This window comes from Fukomys damarensis, unplaced genomic scaffold, assembly GCF_012274545.1.
Source record: "Fukomys damarensis isolate Sample0158 unplaced genomic scaffold, DMR_v1.0_HiC HiC_scaffold_18, whole genome shotgun sequence".
In the NCBI taxonomy this organism is placed as follows: domain Eukaryota; kingdom Metazoa; phylum Chordata; class Mammalia; order Rodentia; family Bathyergidae; genus Fukomys; species Fukomys damarensis.
This window is the reverse complement of record NW_022900930.1, coordinates 20789578-20809181: the sequence shown is the minus strand read 5'-3', so window position 1 is coordinate 20809181 and position 19604 is coordinate 20789578. Positions and strand designations below refer to the sequence as shown.

Sequence of the window (19604 nt, the reverse complement as noted above, 5' to 3'; positions counted from 1 at the left end):
GAGAGAGAGGGAGGGAGAGAGAAGAGGGAGGGAGATAGAAAGAGAACAGAAAGAAAGACAAAGAAAAATGAAAAAGTACAGACTTCTTCATCTGTGGCTTTATTCATTATTTCATTGACCTATGGTTAAGAGAAGGCCAAAAATATTAAATAGGAAATTCCAGAAATAAATGTAAGTTTTATGCTGCACACTGTTCTGATTTCTGAGGTGAAATCTCACATCATCCGCCTCAATCCCACCAGACACATTAGTCATCCTTTAGTCCAATGTGTTCACGCTGTATGGTGAAACCCTAAAGGATACTTATGACCTTCAGGTTTCACAGTTTCATTTAGGCCAAGCACTGCCTACTTAATCAGACTCTGGAATAAAATGCTAACATTTCATATTTGACAGTGTTGAGCAAAGATAGAACTGACAGTTTTAGGAAATGTAAGGACAGAAGAAGTGTAGAGAAAACACAATTGTTCATTTCCTGAATCACAAAGCGAGGCATGAAGAGATGTTGTTAAGGTTGATTGACCAAGAAACATACTTTTAGATATAGCAGTTAAACTTATAAATGCAGCACTGAGAAGATGACCGAGAGATTTGGGGACGAAGAAGGGAGAGGAGGGGACATAAAAAGAATTAAAATGTGTCATGCATGTATATGTACCAACTACTCACAGCAAATGTGTTCATTATGTACCACAAACATACTCATAAACATCCAGCAATCAAATAAAATTAAAAATAATATAAGAGAAGTTGTGAAGAGAAGGAGGACGAGTATAATTTAAGTTCTTTTTAGTGGGAAGAAAATGCTTAGTAAAAACACTGATGATCCTGGAGGACATCGTGTTGAGTGAAATCAATCAGACACAAAAAGACATATACCCCATATTCTCACTTATATGTAGAAGCTAAAGCACTTAGTCTCCTAGAATTGTACAGGAGTGCTTGCCAGAGACTGGCAAATTTGTGGGGAAATAGAAACGGGGAGAGGATGGTTAGCAAGTACTGGATTGCAGTTGAAAAGATTAATAACTTCAAGTGTGCTATACCACAGTAAGATCATGATGGTTAACAATAACTTGATTGCATATTTGAAAATAGCTACTGAAAAGGATTTTTGAGTGTTTCCAATGTAGATGATAAAGGTTTCAGGTGGTGGATATGCCAATTACTGTGCTCTGATCATTACACATCATGTATATGTATTGAAGTAATTACACTGTACCCCATAAATATGCATAATTATTTTGTGTTAATAAAATAATTTAAAAATATGTAGTCTAAAGTTGGATGGTTTATAAATAGAGTTTTGGATGTAGTCTTTAAAATTATAAAGGTAACAGTAGATTCAATAAAATAAAAGTAAAGTGGTGAAGAGAATGAAGAAATAGTATTACTAACTACTATATCTTTATAATGGGAAGTAAATGCTCAAACTTAGTAAAGAAATAGAAGGGCAAGTAAATTACTTTTCATGGAAGTAGTTATGAGAATTTAAAATAGAAACTGTCCTGAGAGATTACCTTGGAACATTGCAACTGGGGTGGAGGTGAAGAATGAGAAAGGATTTGCATGTTCCATTTTTTACCTTTCTGTGCTATTTGAATTATTTGCATTTGATGTATATTATACAGTTCAATAGCATAAGAGTTAGGTGTGAAGATATTTTAATTAGCCAAATTTTGGATATCTCTTTCATAAGGAATATACTATCTATGAAAGCACATGTTAGCAAAAGTATTCACTGCTTTTCCGTATTTCTTTCATAGAGCAGAGTCATGAAACAGTCTTTGCCTTATAGCTACGCCTTGTTGGGACTGTTGCCCCTTTGGGTTTTGTATGCCTCCTCCACCAATAAATGCACGGTGACACATGAAGTTGCTGATTGCAGTCATCTGAAGCTGACTCAAGTGCCTGATGACCTTCCCACAAACATTACAGTGTTGAATCTGACCCACAACCAGCTCAGAAGATTACCACCTACCAATTTTACAAGATACAGCAAACTTACTGTCTTGGATGGAGGATTTAACAGCATTTCAAAACTAGAGCCAGAACTGTGCCAAAATCTGCCTTCTTTGAAAGTTTTGAACCTCCAACACAATGAGCTATCTCATCTCTCTGATAAAACTCTCATGTTTTGCATGAACTTGGCTGAACTCCATTTAATGTCCAACTCAATCCAGAAAATACAAAACAATCCTTTTAAAAACCAAAAGGTAAGGTGAAAGTGTTTATTTCCATCTCAGAAATGTAAAATACATTATCTAATGTTAACTTTTGAAGTCACTAACTCATCCTTTGACTAAATACCTCAATGTCAAGGTAAGAGTAAGGAAGCTGATTTACTCTTTTGGGATTGCGGGAATCATACAGAAATATTGCCATTTGATATAAAATATTTCAAAATTATAGCCTTAAATCAATCTACCTCTCTTAAATTTAAAGAAGTTTGCCTCTCTTACTTTCTCCTATTAAAAATAGGACTTAGATTCAAGGAGTAGAAATCAAACTTAGAGAAGCATCTGACTCTCTGGGAGGAACATGGCAATGACCTTGCAGCACTGCTGATTTAATATGGAAATAGCTAAAAAATAATCAAGGGCAAAGTTGATATAATGATAAAGTAATTTGTTCAACAAAAATTTTCTCTCTTGATTTAAGAACTCTCCTCAGAGTATCACTTTTTAAGCACTTTGAATTTTAAATCTGAAAATGCATGTTACTATCTGTAAGCCTGAGGCAGTTCTTCAGTACTTTAACTAGTTGGTTAGCTGTTTTAAGTCCTTTCTTGTTTCCTATTAGAGTCTGGTGTGGATGAAGTATCTTTGGACACCAAGACCTCAAAATCTGATTACAGAAAATACTGACAAAAGGTTTCTTTTTTAAAAAGCATAAATAACAGTATTTTTCTGCTTAACACAGATTAGATTTTCCCCTAACAGCTATCAGGTTTTGTCTTAATTTTTAACTGAGTTTGAAGTTTACATATTCAAAAGTGAGTCACAGCTATTTTGTGAAATACCACAATACAAACAATAAAACAAACATACTGATATTCTGTGTTCTGAAATCATTCTCAAATATAAAAATCTTAGCTGGGCATGGTAGTGCACACCTGCTTTTCGGATTTCATGGGTGGCAAAATTCTATTTGTCTTTCTTAAGGAAACATTTTTCCTTCTTTTTTTCTGTTAATTCTAAGGCTAATGTATGACACTACATGTTTAATAAGCCACGTGGATATTCTTTACATTGTGAATAACATTTATTATAAATAAATTAGGAATTTTCTTATCTCAAATTAATGGGCTTAAATCCTTTATTTTGGTAAGGCAAAATTATTGTTGAAATAAAAGACTGAATCCCTGTAATAGTGGTGTATATAATAACAACAAAGATTATTTATTACTCCTATTATCCATTTCTGAGAATAACAGATGACATTTTACTGTTGAGATATTTCTCAGATTCATTTACATTTAGAGAAGCTGTTTTGGATGACAAGATTCTAACATATATATTTTTTTTTATTTTCAGAATTTAATCAAACTAGATCTTTCTCATAATGGTTTATCATCTACACAATTAGGAACCCAGTTCCAACTGGGAAATCTCCAAGAGCTTCTGTTATCAAATAACAAAATCCATGCACTAAGAGGTGAAGAACTTTATTTCCTTGGTAATTCTTCCTTACAAAAATTAGACTTGTCATCAAATCAAATTAAAGAGGTAAGAAGTAGGGTAAAAGTATTTTTCATTCTACCCTTAGGCATGTGTAGTGTCTAACCTTGTGACACTGATAAGAAGCTAAAGATTCCTAGAGAAGAAATCATATACCCTGTGTTTTCTAGAAATCTTTCACATATGTTGCCTGGGTCCATTGAGGCCATTGTTAAAATAAATGGTTAGAAGATAGAGCCCTGCTGTAAAATGGGGTTAAAATCCCTGTGCCATTCTTTGACCTTGGGAAATTTACTGGCCTTAATTTCCTTACTTTTAAAATGGAAATAATACTCTTCATCTCATAAAACATCTGAAGATTTAAAATAGTATAATAGCCTAAGAACACAAGTTTTAGAGTTAAGTTAGATGACCCTGTGGAGGCTATTTTTTAAAAACTGAGCAATCAGGAAAGTTATTCAAATTATTTCTGTGCCTTGGCTCCTTGCTTTCAAACAGTACAACAGCAACATTACTTCATAGGACTGTATAGTGAAGGCTTTAGTATGGTGTCTGGCATGGAGTGAGTGCTTAGTGACATCTAACATTATGTTATCAAAACCTTCTTATAATGGGGTATGCCATGGTAGGCATTGACTATCTCTTCTTGAATCCACAGTCTTCAGTTGAACTATTTTTCATACACATGGAGGATTACTTTTTATACCTTCACAGATTGTAAGAATACTTGAAGTTTTTTAAGTAAAACATTTTTACAAGCTATATTATTTTTCAGACTTAAAAGTGGACTATGTACAAAGTTATTCTGAAATAATAAAATATTTTGTGTAAGCTACTCATTTTGTTTTTAAATAGCTTTTTTCAATTTATTCCATAGTCTTATAAAATTTATAAGTAATGAGGACTAGTAAAAATGAGTTAATAAAAATTAGTGAAAAGTTCACAATCAGAAACAACTCTTGTTAATATTTAGGTATATTTACCTCCAGGACTTCTTCATATAAATTATTTTTTTCAGCTTTAATTGAGTTTATTGGTACATTTTAGGGATACAGTACAGTTACATTCATTGCTGGGATCTTGTACCTCTACATGACAAGTCTTGATTCTCATTTTTTCCCCTTGTCCCTGCCCTCCCTTCACCCCCTCCTCCCCTCGCCATCTACAAACACTTTATTTACAGCTTTTCATTATCTCAGATTTTTTTCTTTTCCCTTATTACCCTTCCCCTACCCATTCCACCTTCCCAACACCTTTAGCTCCTTTCTTCCCATTTCTAAATGTCAGTAATCTTATTAGGATCTTCTGTATTATTGCAGATTATTCATAAAATGGAATATTACTCAGCCATAAAGAACGAGAAAATAGATTCATTCATAGGAAAATGGATACATATTGAAGATATACTCCTAAGTTAAATAAATTATGTTTTTAAAAGCAGCTGAAATTCATAGAGGATTTAGAATATTAACTTTGGGCCATATCCTGAAATTTTAAAATCTTTTATGAACGTAGTCATTTTAATCAACTTATTTTTATTTTCCTTTTGTACAATGGTAAATTATGATGGAAAGGGCTAAGTGACATATCTAAGTTTCCCTGCGTGACTACCTGAGTAGTCCCTACGTGACTGATCCGGATTTGTGGCCATGTACCACAGCCCATACTCTTTACTTCTGTGCCATGTTGCCTCTTGAGGGTAATGCTGTCTCCTGCCTTTTAAAATTAATATCATATCATGAATATCTCCAACATAATTAAGAATAACTCAAAGACTCTATTTTAGTGGCTGCAAAATAATGCTAACGTGCAGATGCATCCTAAATGATTCCTTGTTTCCATCTTACTTCCCTTTATTTACCATGGAGCACACCTTCTCCTTCACATCTTTCCCCATTAGCCCAAACATCTCACACAGGAAACATTAGAAATCAGGGCACCTTCGCTGTCCTGGTGGGTTCTCCTGCCAGCGACTGGCTGTTGTTCCCTGTGATTCTCTCTCTACAGCTTCTTCTGTTTTCTTGGCTCAGCACTGAGTTGTAGAACAGAGGCGACTTTTGATAAGGGAGAAGGAGCAGGTGGGAAGGATTTGGAACTAGTACAGTAAAGTAGAATCAGGTGGAAACCTGGGTGGAAGACAGAAAAGACAGCCGCTACTCTGAATTCCTGATGAGAAAGTGTATGTCACTGTATTAGTCACATCTCCACCACTAGCACAAAATACCTGATGCCTGCAACTAAAAGGAGGAGAGATTTACTTTTTTTTTGCTCACTGTTTCCGTGCGTTCAGAAACAGCATGGGGGAAGGAAATGACAAAGCAAAGCTGCTTGACACATGGCAATCAGGAATAAGAGGGAGAGTGGGGGAGCAGGAAGAGGCAGAGAGAGAGAGAGAGAGAGAGAGAGAGACAGAGACAGAGAGACAGAGAGATGACAGAGACAGAGAAAGACAGGCACAGAGACACACAGAGAAGCAGAGAATAGAAACACACGCACACACACACACACACACACACACACACACACAGAAATAGAGATAGAGACAGAGACTGAGATAGAGACACAGTCAGAGAGATGGAGAGGGGGAGCTTGGGCCAAGAATACAAGAATTCAACCTTCCACATCATACTCCCGGCAACCCACCTCCTCATATCACATTCAACTATGAACGGGATTAATCCACTAATGAATATGGTATCCCCCAAATCCAGTCATCTTTCAGAAGCCCCAAGTTTGAATGCAGGTGACTTTTAGGGGACATTTTACATCTAAATCATAATAATCTTTGCTTCATAATAGAACTATCCAGCTAGATATGTTGGCACATGGCTGTAATCCCAACACTAATGAGGCAGGAAGACGACAAATTTGAGCCCAGCTCAGGCAACTTAACTGAGACTCCATCTCAGAAAATACTTTATATTATATATTATATATATTAAAAGCTCTGGGGATATACCTCAGTGCAAAGGCCCTGGGTTCAATCCCCAGTACTCACTAACCACTGCCTCCAATAAAAAGCCATCCATACATTTATTTCTTCCTTACAGTCACTGACAATAAATGATCAAAAAACACAAACAGGATCTGCTCCAATGGTGACTTCACAGATAGTTTAGTAACTATAAGTGTATGCAATGCAATGATGTAAAAGTACCAAGGATTTCACCTAGCTATGGAAGTCAGGGAAGACCCCCTAAAGCAGTGGCATGTAAACAAAATGTAAACGCTTTGTGTGAGTTAGCCAGTCACCAGGGCGGGTCAGGGGCTGGGGGAGCAGGGTGGTGTGTGCCAAGCACAGAGAAGGGGAAGAGGGCCGTAGAGGAATGGAGAGAGGTGTGTTCAAAGGGGAGGAAAACTGAATAAACAACTATATTTATGTTTTTCAAGGATCATAGAAAGCTTATTATCTTGTTTATTAATCTTATTCCTTCACTTTTAGTTTTCTCCAGGGTGTTTTCATGTGATTGGAGAATTATTTGGCCTCATTTTGAACAATGTCCAATTGGGTCCTGGTCTCACAGAGAAGCTTTGTTTGGAATTATCAAATACAAGCATCCAGAATCTGTCTCTGAGTAATATCCAGCTCTATAGAACAAGCAAAACAACTTTCTTTGGACTAAAGCAAACCAATCTCACTACGCTGGACCTTTCCCACAACAACTTAAATGTGATTGATAATGATTCCTTTTCTTGGCTTCCACATCTGAAATATTTCTTCCTGGAGTATAATAATGTAGCACATTTGTCTTCTCATTCTTTTCATGGGCTTTTTAATGTGAGATACCTGAATTTGAAACGATCATTTACTAAACAAAGTATTTCCTTTGCTTCACTTCCCAAGATTGATGATTTTTCTTTTCAGTGGCTAAAACGTTTGCAGTACCTTAACATGGAGGATAACAATATTCCAGGAATAAAAAGGAGTATGTTCAGTGGATTGATAAATCTGAAATACTTGAGTCTATCCAACACTTTCACAGGTTTGCAAACTTTAACAAATGAAACATTTTTATCACTTGCTCATTCTCCTTTACGTGTGCTCAACTTAACCAGAAATAAAATCTCAAAAATAGAGACTGGTTCTTTCTCTTGCTTGGGCTACCTAGAAGTACTGGACCTTGGCCTTAATGAAATTGAGCAAGAACTCACAGGCCAAGAATGGAAAGGTCTGGGAAATATTTTTGAAATCTACTTTCCTACAACAAATACCTACAACTGACGAGCAAATCCTTTGCATCGGTCCCTGGACTTCAACGACTGATGCTCCGAAGGGTGGGTTTTAAAAATGTGGACAGCTCCCCTTCACCCTTCCACAGTGTTCATAACTTGACCATTCTGGATCTGAGCAACAACAACATAGCCAACATCAACGATGAACTGTTGGAAGGTCTTGAGAAGCTAGAAATTCTGGATTTGCAGCATAATAACTTAGCACGGCTCTGGAAACATGCAAACCCTGGCGGTCCTGTTCATTTTCTAAAGGGTCTTACCCACCTTCATATCCTTAACTTAGAGTCTAATGGCTTTGATGAAATCCCAGCAGACATGTTCAAGGACTTGTTTGAACTTAAGAGCATTAATTTAGGATTGAATAATTTAAACATACTTCCACCGTCTCTCTTTGACCATCAAATGTCTCTGAAGTCATTGAACCTTCAGAAGAATCTCATAACATCAGTTGAGAAGAATGTTTTTGAGCCAGTTTTCCAGAATTTGAGTTATTTAGATATGCGCTTTAATCCATTTGATTGTACATGTGAAAGCATTGCTTGGTTTGTTAATTGGATTAATAAGACCCATACTAACATCTCAGAGCTATCAACTCATTACATCTGCAACACTCCACCTCAATATCATGGCTTCCCAGTGATGCTTTTTGATACAGCACCCTGCAAAGACAGTGCCCCCTTTGAACTCTTTTTTGTGGTCAGTACCAGTTTGCTTTTCACTTTTATCTTTATTGTATTCCTCATCCGCTTTGAGGGCTGGAGGATATCTTTTTATTGGAATGTTCTGGTCCATCGAGTTCTTGGCTTCAAGGAAGTAGATGGACAGACAGAGCAATTTGAATACACAGCATATATAATTCATGCCTATAAAGATAGAGATTGGGTCTGGGAAAACTTCTCCCCAATGGAAGAAAAAGATCAATCTCTCAAATTTTGTCTGGAAGAAAGGGACTTTGAAGCAGGTGTCCTTGGACTTGAAGCAATTGTTAATAGCATCAAAAGAAGCAGGAAAATTATTTTTGTTCTAACACAGCATCTATTAAAAGATCCACTGTGCAAAAGGTAGGTGAACATTGTGAAATTTTAAATACATATTTGTTTTTCTACTGAACTTTCAAATATCACAACTCATAGAATTTTAAAAGTAAAATTAAGGGAGAAAATCTTGATTATTAGTGACACAGTCAAATTCTGCAACAAATTTTAGTTTGTTGGGCTTAAATATTATACTAATTATTTCATTTTTCAACTTTTTCTACTTAGATTCAAGGTGCATCATGCAGTTCAACAGGCTATTGAACAAAATCTAGATTCCATTATATTGGTTTTTCTTGAGGACATTCCAGATTATAAGCTTAACCATGCTCTCTGTTTGAGAAGAGGAATGTTTAAGTCTCACTGCATCTTGAACTGGCCAGTTCAGAAGGAACGGATAAATGCCTTTCACCATAAATTGCAAGTAGCACTTGGATCCCGAAATTCAGTTTATTAAATTCATTTAGAGATTAAATGAGCAAAGAAATAACTTTTCAATTTAAAAAGCTCAAGGTAAATTAAAGTTTTACCTAAAAGTAATGTAATTTAACCAAGAGTGGTGTTGTCTCCCCAACACTCGGGAGACTGAGGCAGGAAGATTGCTGTGAATTTGAGACCCGCTTGGGCTACAAAGTGAGTTCCAGGTGAGTCTCAACTAGTGAGACCCTGTCTCAAAAAAGAAAAGTATAGAAGTAATGTAATCTGATTATTCATGTGTATAGTTGATGGCATTATATTATAGTTATATTTCTTTATAGAAATTTATCACCTGTTTTATCCAAAAATAATAAATCACCTGACTTATCCATAATCATAATTTACCACCTGATTTATCCAATCATAATAAATATCTAAGCATATAGGAAGAACATCTTGTACTAATGAATACACAGTTGGTCACTGAGGCCTGTCACAGTCTCAAAAAGCTTTAAAATACTTCTTATTTAGAGAAAACAGAGTTAGGCCAGGTTTTTATAGTAATCATTTTTTGGTTGCGGAGTATAGTTAGAATGAAAGATAAAATATTTTATGTGAACATTTCATATTTACATTTTATAACCAGCCCTAAATGTATGAACTTGAGCATCTGTCAAACTAAATTTTATTTTTGTAGTATGGTCAGCATGATGTAAATAAATATCCAATTCTGTAAAAGAAGATAATTGTTTTAATGGATATAGGCTTTTTCAGTTATACAATAGTAAGATATTTTTTAAAGTTTAATAACAGTGTTGTTTTCAGTTTGAAAGCTTTGCATTTTAGTATCCCCATGTTGGTTTTGCTAAATGTTAAGTACTTTTGAAATCTGATATCACAGGGCAGAAAACCTTTCATTTTAATTACTTAATAAGATAAATACTATAGTAAATACTTGTTTATATTTTCCCAATATTTAGGTTTCTGCTACTGGAGTGCAGAAATAATTCTCTTACTTAAAGATACTGCAGAAATGAATGGTTCCTCAAGGTTACTTAGTAAATTGTCTTTGTGGAAATAAAGAATTTCCCTTTCCTGCTCACAGATTCAGGAGACAGTGTTGGTCCAACTGAGATTCTTTGATTCCTGATCTTGAAAATTACAAGTATAAACAAAATCTTAAATAGTTAGTGATGGTGAGCACAGTATAATATAGTCACTTGAATTTATTATTATACCATTAAATTAAAAGTTATGCTATATTTAAGAAATGCGAGCTGTCACATTTTGGAACTTTGATTTAAATACTTCAGATTCTCAGGGCTAAATTCACATTACCCTGAAATAAGTAAGATCCAAAATACTGTTTGTTCTGAAAGAGTCTACAGTCTTCTAACAGTGTGAATGCATGGAGTTATACTTTTCACTACCCTCTACTCTTACATTTCGCCAATTCTTTTATAGCATTTTAGATAAGATTTATTTTTAAATGTGATATATTCTTATTTTATTTGGGCATTGTAAAATAAAAACCATGACTACTTCTTTTCTTGATGTACTTTTGTGTTATCTACCAATATTCTTAACTCTTTGTTAAAATATCTTTAAATTAAATATTTGTATAAATTAATCATTTGTTAAAAGCAGGGAAAGAAATAATTTTGTTTTTAGTTTCTTTTTTGTGTACTTATAAGATAGTTAATAAAATGACCAAAATTTAAACTGAGTTAAAATGTAATGTTTCAAAAGGATGACTTAACATTTAAGAGGTTTGGATAGAAAACATGACTTGTTTAAACAAATATAAGTAAAACTAATAAAAGATGTACACTCTGACATATATTTGACCTATGCAGGAACTGATATCTTGAACATCTATGTGCAGTCCATTATAATTGTTCTCAGGAGGAGTCCGTCTCCCTTGGGTTAAAGACAAGAGGATTAAAGAAAAGAATGTTTGTCTTACCTCCTATTTAATTTTCACAAGCAATTTGATTTGTTTGAATAGTCTCAAGGTGCTACAGTGTAATCTGTCCACTCCAATACCTTCCTGTTTTTCACTTTGCAAAATAAAACCAACTTAAAGAATATTGAATATAAAATAAATCTTAGTATTTAGATTTTGCCTAGATAGATATCTTTTAGATTGAACAAGAAGTACATGTGATAAATTTACTAGCGAGGACAGTGTTTTTCAATGCCACTTATTTGATGACATTTATTTAAGTATATATAATTTAGAGTGTCTGTAAATCGGGTTCAATAACAAGTAATCAGTAAATGTAGATACTTCAAACCAAAAAGACTCTCAGAATCTATAGCAGCAGAAGATGAATAAGTGGCTGTCTGGGCTGAGGGACATGAGTGGAGAATGATTTCAGTAGGCACTAGAGTTCTTCTGAGGGTGATGAAAATATTTTAAAGTTAGATTGTGGTAGTGACTATGCAACTATATAAGTTTACTAAAATATCTTGAATTGTATACTTAAAATAAGTGAATTTATGGTATGTAAAGTATGTATTCCTAAAGCTCTTAGGAATGGTATTTTTTAGTAGATATGTGTGCCTAGTGCTAAATACTATGATGTATCATATATGAAAATATGTGAGACACAGTTATAGGAAAGGAGAAATAGGTGGTAGAGTAGAAAAGGATTATCCAAGGTAAACCTGGATGTGGAAGGCTTATAAGAGTGAGACCCTTCAAAGATGAGTTGGATTTTGGGTGAGAGGAGAGCAAGATAGAAGACAGAGTAAGGAGATACAATGCAGGGAGGGAGACATGAACTTTGTATTGGGAGACAGCAGGAATGCTGGTTAGTATGGATCCCAGCTGCAGAAAGCATGACAGGAGACAATGAATCAGTTATTTTAGAGCTGTCATTTTACGGGTTTCAGTCATTAAAAGTAGATGTTTTAACAAAATTCTCTCCTAGGATCTGTGATATTAGGTAAGTGATAACTAATTGTATAGAGGGATATAGTTTATAATTTTACAATTCAAACAGCCATGATTACTCTCACATAAGAGCAAGAGCTTTGAAGCAGTTGTTTTTTCTATTAGCGTACCTAGTGGTGCACCCCACAATGCCATTTTGGTCAGTGATGGACTGTGTCCCCACATTGGTCCTACATACCAAGTGAAATCATAGCCATCTTAGTCTGTGTCAGTATGGTCCATGATGCTCTCACAGTAAGAAAAGCTCCTAATGACGTCTTTCTCAAAACAGCGCCTGCATCATGTATCACACAGCTATATATCTGTTAATGTATGTATTAAAATAGGAAAACAGAACAATCAATAGTTACTAATTACACTAAGTGATATGATATAAAAGCCACTCTTAGCTCTTGCAAGCCTCTATCCTGGATTCCTCTCCCTAATACAAGAAGATTCTATACTGGTCCTGTGACACCCTTCTACCTCCACCAACTTAACAAGTCATACCTTGGGTCCATTGGGCAGGAATTATTGGACTTTTTAATGATGGAACTTTCCTAGATTCATATGAGAATTTTTGAGCATTCAGGGTAAAATTCTCTATCTACTTTTTATCCTAGGTCACTTCCACAGGAAATAAGGATAGAAATTTGCACAAAGCAAGTTTGAAGGGAGCAAAATAAGATGCTTGAGCTGGGGATATATGTCCATGTTTGTGTCTATGGGACTCGATGTCGGTGGCTAGCAGCACCCTCTGGAACCATGTGAACAGACTAGTGTGAGGAGGAGCAGTCCACACCCAAGAAAGTGAGTGCCATTTCCAAAAGACAGAAGCCAGGCAAGCAAAGTAGTTTATGTCCACGTACAAGGCAAATGTAACTAGTTGTTCAACAAGTTGGGCTTCTTGTAGAAAAAGAAAGCTATATTATGCTTTCTTCTCTCAAAGCTTTCTCTTTTTAAAAAATTCTGCCATTTGGATGAAACTTCAGGCTTGCCACAGAGCTAGGCGGACACTCGAGTAGCACAAAGGGTGGTCCAGCCTCACAGTCAGAAGACTCCAGTTGGTAACACTAAGAAAAGCAAAAACTCTTGCACAGGTAGAGTTCTCCACGTCCCCCGCGAGGCTTCTGTGGGCCTGCTGGAAACTCATGATGACGAAGTAGCCCTGTTGGCTTCTTTTCTCTCCTCACCTCACTTGCTCTTCTACTTGCTACCTGGTGCTGTGAGCACCTCGAGGATCTCACGAGCTCAGAACAAGGAGGAGAGATACGGAGACAGTCTGTTTTCCTGACTGGCATGGGTATAATCTGGCCTCAAGACCCTTTGCTGCAGTGAATTGTTGACTCTTTCATGCAAGCCTATATCATTTCTTCTTTTTTGCTCTTTTCACTTTATTGCATGAAGGAGTTACACTAGTCCAACTGAAAGTGGACCCTAAATGTTTACATTACATAGCTGTGAGGTTTTTAAACTTGTGACAAGGGACAGAAGGGACAGTGTACTCAGTGCAAGAAATCCTCTCTTAAGCTTCAGTGAGCCACAAGCACTTAAAACCCATGAACCTTCAGCTGATCGTCCTTGGCCAGTCCAGTCTCTACCAGGAACTGACATATGTTCTTGTGCTGGTCGCCCTGGAGCTGGATTACTTCTCCATATTCTGGATGCTCCATTACAGTACCATTGCAGGCAAATTTCTTCTTAAATGCCTTCACCAGTTTCTTTTTATTGTAATCATCATTTCTGAGAAATACAGCACCTTCTCTTGCAACCCAACTCAGTCTGGAGTAGCTCTGGTCAGCCACTCCCAGCACAGATTCTTCTAGCCTAGGATGTAATAAAAGTAATTCAAAGCTTCTCGTTACCCTAACGCAACCCAGTTTTCCAAAGTTATCTCCCACTGTTACTCCATGCATTTAAGGTGCTGATTAATGCTCCTCGCTAACCTGGAAAAATTGCATTATTCCTATCAGAGAATAACCCTTAAAAGGGTCCCCTGCCAAACAACTCTAGGACATTCTGTACTCTCCCTCTTCTCAGAAATACACAATGTACATCAGGATATTAAAAAGTTAGTGTGTCTGGCAAAAAAAAAAAAAAAGCTCTTTAGCTTTTCATCATTGAGGCATTTCCTGAACCAATTTGATCTCAGAATGAATCATTACTTCAATGCTTATGTGTCCCAATGAGTACTCGTCACCTCAGTTTAACATGACAGTGTGTTTGGTGCACTGTTTACTTCTGATTCTGTCCCAAATCCTTGGAATCTGAGCACCGGAACATATCCCATTCATCTTGGTAATCTCAATGTCCAGAAGAATGAAAGATAGTACGTTTTCAAATAAGCTGTTGGAAAAGCAAAAGATAAATGGAAGTTGTGGCAATGAGCATATTTTTATTACCAGGAAACTTTATATCCAATAGTTATATTTCTGAGAAATAAGCAAAAGAAAATCAGGGTGCTCCAGAATTCCCTCATGCCTCCATCAACCCTGCAATACCTGCTCCAAAAACCTGCCAATTCAGCCTGTCGCAATGATACAGAGTTTCAGAACACTACTTAAAACTTTAAATGTCAATTTTTCATGATCTTATTTTTCTTTTGCTTCATATCCAGCCATTCCTTCATACCTATGTAGTGCACGACACACAGTAAGTATGCACAAAATATTTACTGATTGTGTGGTTAATAGCTTTAGTGAATGAATACTAGTATCCAGAACTACTTGCAGCTTCTCAGAACAGCTTTGCCCTTTCCAACTTCCATCCGTGTGTATGCCCAGGGTGGCTTTGTTCCCTGCCACCCCACCTCCATCTTTTCTTAGCTTATTTTTTCAGTCACAATGATTAGATCAGGCATTTGGGTGATAAGCACTCTTGTTCTTTAAGATAATGGGTTAGTTAGACCTTAACCCTATGTCAGGTATTCTTGGATGGAAAGGCTTTAGCTCTTAAGGAGTCTAAAGAGTGTGACCTTGAGATCTAGTATTGTGGGAACAAGAATCTGTACAACCTGTGGATAGAAGAGACTTTACCTTGGCTGTGAGACTTTGGAGGAGGCCTTCAGGTTAGAGCCTTTCTCCACTGTACCACCCTTCTTTGGCACAATAGAGTTTAAAGAGTTGTTCTGCACAATTTGTTTTGGTTGAAAGCAGTCTAAACTGAGATAAATACTGGGTCAAATGAGATCATCTTCCTTGGAGAAACACTGTTACCTAAGCAGTCATAGGAAACAGAGGTCCCTCTAGACTTCTCTGCTAACAGTTCAACATCCTGGCCTGGAGCTTAATGACTGCAGCAATTCTGAAGTCATCCATCTCTGGTGGTTCCTTAAAGTGCTTCCATTGTCTGTCCTTAAAGTGTGTGCTACCAATGTTATATTCCAGTCTGAAAGAGAATGGAGCCAGCAGGACTGCCCCCTTTTATATCCTCACTCCTCAAGGAGCATCTGGTAACTGAACATAATAGTGGAGTACATAAAGGAAGTATTTAATGGATGGTCCAGGACTATGGCTAAGAAACTGAACTTTCTAGTAATCTTGGCACAGTAGGTTTTGAGCCCTGTACCTTTGAGTAAACTCCAGGAGATGACATAGATAACACTCCAAACTTAAACAGCAGAATCACTGTGCTGTAGCCTCCATCTACCTTCTATCTGTGTTATTTCTCTTTTTATTTATTTTCCATCTCTCTTTTATCTTCTGTTCTCCCTAAATTATGCTCCATTCTGGAGGCATGCTGTCATGGCTTGAATAGAATTTGGGAATCCTCCAAAGGTCATGACCTGGAGGATGAAAGTATCAGTGTCGTAGCAGGAATTGACAAGTGACACTCACATAGAGACGAGCTGAATGAAAGTAAAATAATAAAAAGTTTATTTTGCCAGCAAAGGTTGATCACACTCAAAACGGCAGTGCCAGTGATTGACCTCCTTTTGGGTTGTAGCTTCCTCTTTTATAGGTTTTACAGCTAGCATCTCATTTAGGTGGTTACATTTCATTTCCTCAGTTCACATTACCCATGTACAAATTACAGTAACCAGACAGTTCACTTTAACCCAGATGTAACATTTCCTTGTAGTTAGGGAATTTACCTTTAGATTCATCTAGCTATCTATTCTAGTGCACAGGAAGCGGATGCTCAAGGTTAGGGATGAGGGCAGATGTCCCACTTTATGGTCAGTGCCTCCGGTGTCTTTTAATTTTGAACTAAACAAAGCAGACTGCTGTTAGAGACAGCAGAAGTCACTTTACATTTTCCTAACATTTTGTAGGTTTTTAGATTATTTGCAAAAGTTCTCTGTCTCATCAGGAGATGTGGAACTAAGAGGGGGAGCCTAGTGGAAGTTCCTTGGGTCTTTGGGTACATGCCTGAAGAGTAGTTAAGGTAGTTCTCATGTGATCCCTTGTTAGTTCTCCAAAGAGGGTAGTTCTAAAAGAAACTTACAGTCTTTGCTTCCAGACTTTGAACTGATCCTTTTTCTACACATCTCCACCATCTAGAATCTACCAGGGATCCAAGGAATTTGAACTTTTGGCCTCCAAAATGTGACCAAAGTAAATCTGAAAGTAGCCCATCTCAGATATATTACTATGGTAATGAAATGGTAACTAATTTACATACTTGGCAGAAAAACACAAATGGGTGGAATCCTAATACTGTATGTATGTATATAGCTGTTATTCTTTAGCTGTATGAGCCTATTATCACATTTCTATATGATACAACATGGGAAGTATCATTCAGAAATATGATGGTTGAGTATGAGAAGGTATATATCACTCTTTTAATGATAACTTTTGAAATGGTGGAGAACTCTCAGTGTCTGAGTTACGTTAGTAAAGCTTAATGAGAATTGTAAATTGGTAATTGCCCTTTTAATTTGATAGCAATGTATAGTTAGACTATTTTAGCTCTCTATTATAACAGACAGTCCTAATTATCTATCCAACAGATGCCTCCATCTCATCCTGTTTCTTGGTTTATGAACATCTGTTTTGTTCAGGTGGTGACAAGATCACGGGTAGAGGAGCCCCTCTCCAACACGAGGGGATGCAGCGTGATTGTAGCACTATTTGTCTTCACTGATGCTTAGTTTATAGATGGACTCTTGATTGATCTCTGGCCAATGAGGCTCAAATGTAAGTTCACTTGAGAAGCTTCTAGAAAATATCTGGTTCCTCAGTGAAAAGAAGATAGAGTACACTGAGCCTTCTTGCCTTTAACACAGTTATTTAGGAGAAAATAGTAGGTGCCACAATGCCATAATAATGCATGAAAACAAAAGAAAGATCTTGAGTCTCTGTTGACATTGATAATTCCCTTTACCAATCCCAGAAAACAAATCAGTTATGAGCTTCTCGCTCTGTAAGTGACGTAAGCACCTGGCCTATTCAAGCTCATCTTTGATACAGCTGAAAGTATCTCTCCTGCCCCTTTGTCTTGCCCCTCCCACTACGCTCCATCTACTATGAGACTCAGTGGGTACAGTCATGGTCTATTCGTAATGTCAAGATCTAATGCTGCCTTTTGTTTTCTTTTTTGGTGCCACGGGTCAAACTCATGACCTTGTGCTTTTGCGGCAGGTGATGGCACCACTGAGCTAAATCCCAGATCCTTAATGCTGCGTTTGGTTAAGTTTAAAATTGTTCCTCTTGTTACTATTTTAATATGTGTCACTCAGTAGGATCCGGAGCCCTTAAACAAATATCAAGAAAATGTGCCCAAGGTTTTATGGAAGACTCTATTTGTTGTGCTTTCCTTTATTGTGCAAAAAAGTCCTAAGACATTTTTTTTAGACATTCATCTAATATAAAAATAAATACACTTAGAAGCAAACACAGCTGTCATTTCCTTCCAGATCTTTTTCTCTAGTCACTTAGTGTAACCTGCTGTCACATATGATAAAAGCTAACTCATCCTGAGAGCTTACTATTGCTAGGCTCTGTTCCATGACCTCTCATGTATCAAGTAATGCAACTCTCACAAGGGACTATTGTAATTGTCCCTGAATTATAACTGAAGGCACAAGAAACAAACAGAAGCCTTGGGGTTGCTAAGAGGCAGGGACAGAATAGTCCAAGCTCATGGAATCCCATACTATAATACTTCTCGAGGTGCTTAGTAAATATTTGTTGAATCAACAGTTGTGTTTTTGTTGTTGTTGTTACCGGGATCAAACTCGGGACTTTGCATTTCTGAGGCAGGTGGTGGAACCACTGAGCTAAATCTCCAGCCTGACAGTGTTCTCTTTATAGTCTCTTTCCTTGGTGACATGTTAATGAAGGCAATTTAACTTCATAAATGGATTAACCATTCTGTTTGTTTTAACTTTGGGTTTCTTCTCGGGATCTATATGATCATAACTTTGTTATAACTTTCTAATAATTTTTCAGTCATATAGCTGGACATTATTATGTACACAAGAAAAATAATCAAATTCCTAATGAACTTAAGCAGAATTTTATCATAGAGAACACTATTTTAACATAAAATCAGTACTAGCACAAGTAGATAAAATCACTTACTGTATTTACTTTCATCTCATTATTTTTGAAATAATGGATTAGCCACACCACTGTGGTCCCATCACCTAAGGCTCATGTCATGAGACCGGCTGCTGGTAATTAACAGAGAAGCCTAATAGCCATCTAGCATCTGTCTGAAAGACTGTTGATAGATGAACAATAGGTATGAAAGACCTAGATCTTGCTAAGAGTTGTTTATCATGTTTGCAATTGTAAGTCCTTTTCAAAGGGAGCACCTTCAAACAAAAGGATACATCATTCATTCATTGTCTCTTTTTCATAAGACTGGCTGCTCAGAAAGCTACGTTAACAACCTTAACTGAAAACGCCCCCCCTTCCTTTGTATGATTTCTGTGATTCTTTCTATAGATTTGAAACAAGTAGGAGTATCATTTTAATTTATGGCCAGTTTGTTTTAGAACAAATACATGCAGTAAGACCTTCATTGGATTAGGAGTACCAGCAAGGCGCTTTGATGACCATGCTGCATCTGCCAAATTAATAACCATAGTCTGTTCTTTCCTGTGGCTATCGTAACAATTTGCCACAGACTGTGGACTTCAAGCTGCAGAACTTTATTCTGGAACACGAAGTCCTGCACTCAGTGTCTGCGGTTCTACGTTCTCTGAAACCCATAAGATAGGATTCCTCGTGGCCTCGTCCTAGTGTTTAATTGTGGATATCAGTCCTTGGAGTTCCTTGGCTTGCAGTTCTGTGTCACTTGACTCTCTGCCTGTGTCATGACATGTGTGCCTGTGTTCAAATTCCCCTCTGC

At 36.7% G+C, this 19604-nt stretch overlaps 1 protein-coding gene across 1 annotated transcript in view; it reads left to right on the top strand.

Annotated features, from left to right (window-relative positions):
• Positions 1-10123, top strand: part of Tlr3 (toll like receptor 3) — a 15510-nt gene extending 5387 nt beyond the window's left edge. The window contains 5 exon segments of the mRNA XM_010619776.3: positions 1767-2216; positions 3537-3728; positions 7123-7873; positions 7876-8974; positions 9176-10123. Coding sequence (XP_010618078.1) covers positions 1776-2216; positions 3537-3728; positions 7123-7873; positions 7876-8974; positions 9176-9404 — 2712 coding nt within the window. The 5' untranslated portion in view covers positions 1767-1775 and the 3' untranslated portion in view covers positions 9405-10123.
• The last annotated feature ends 9481 nt before the right edge of the window (positions 10124-19604 follow it).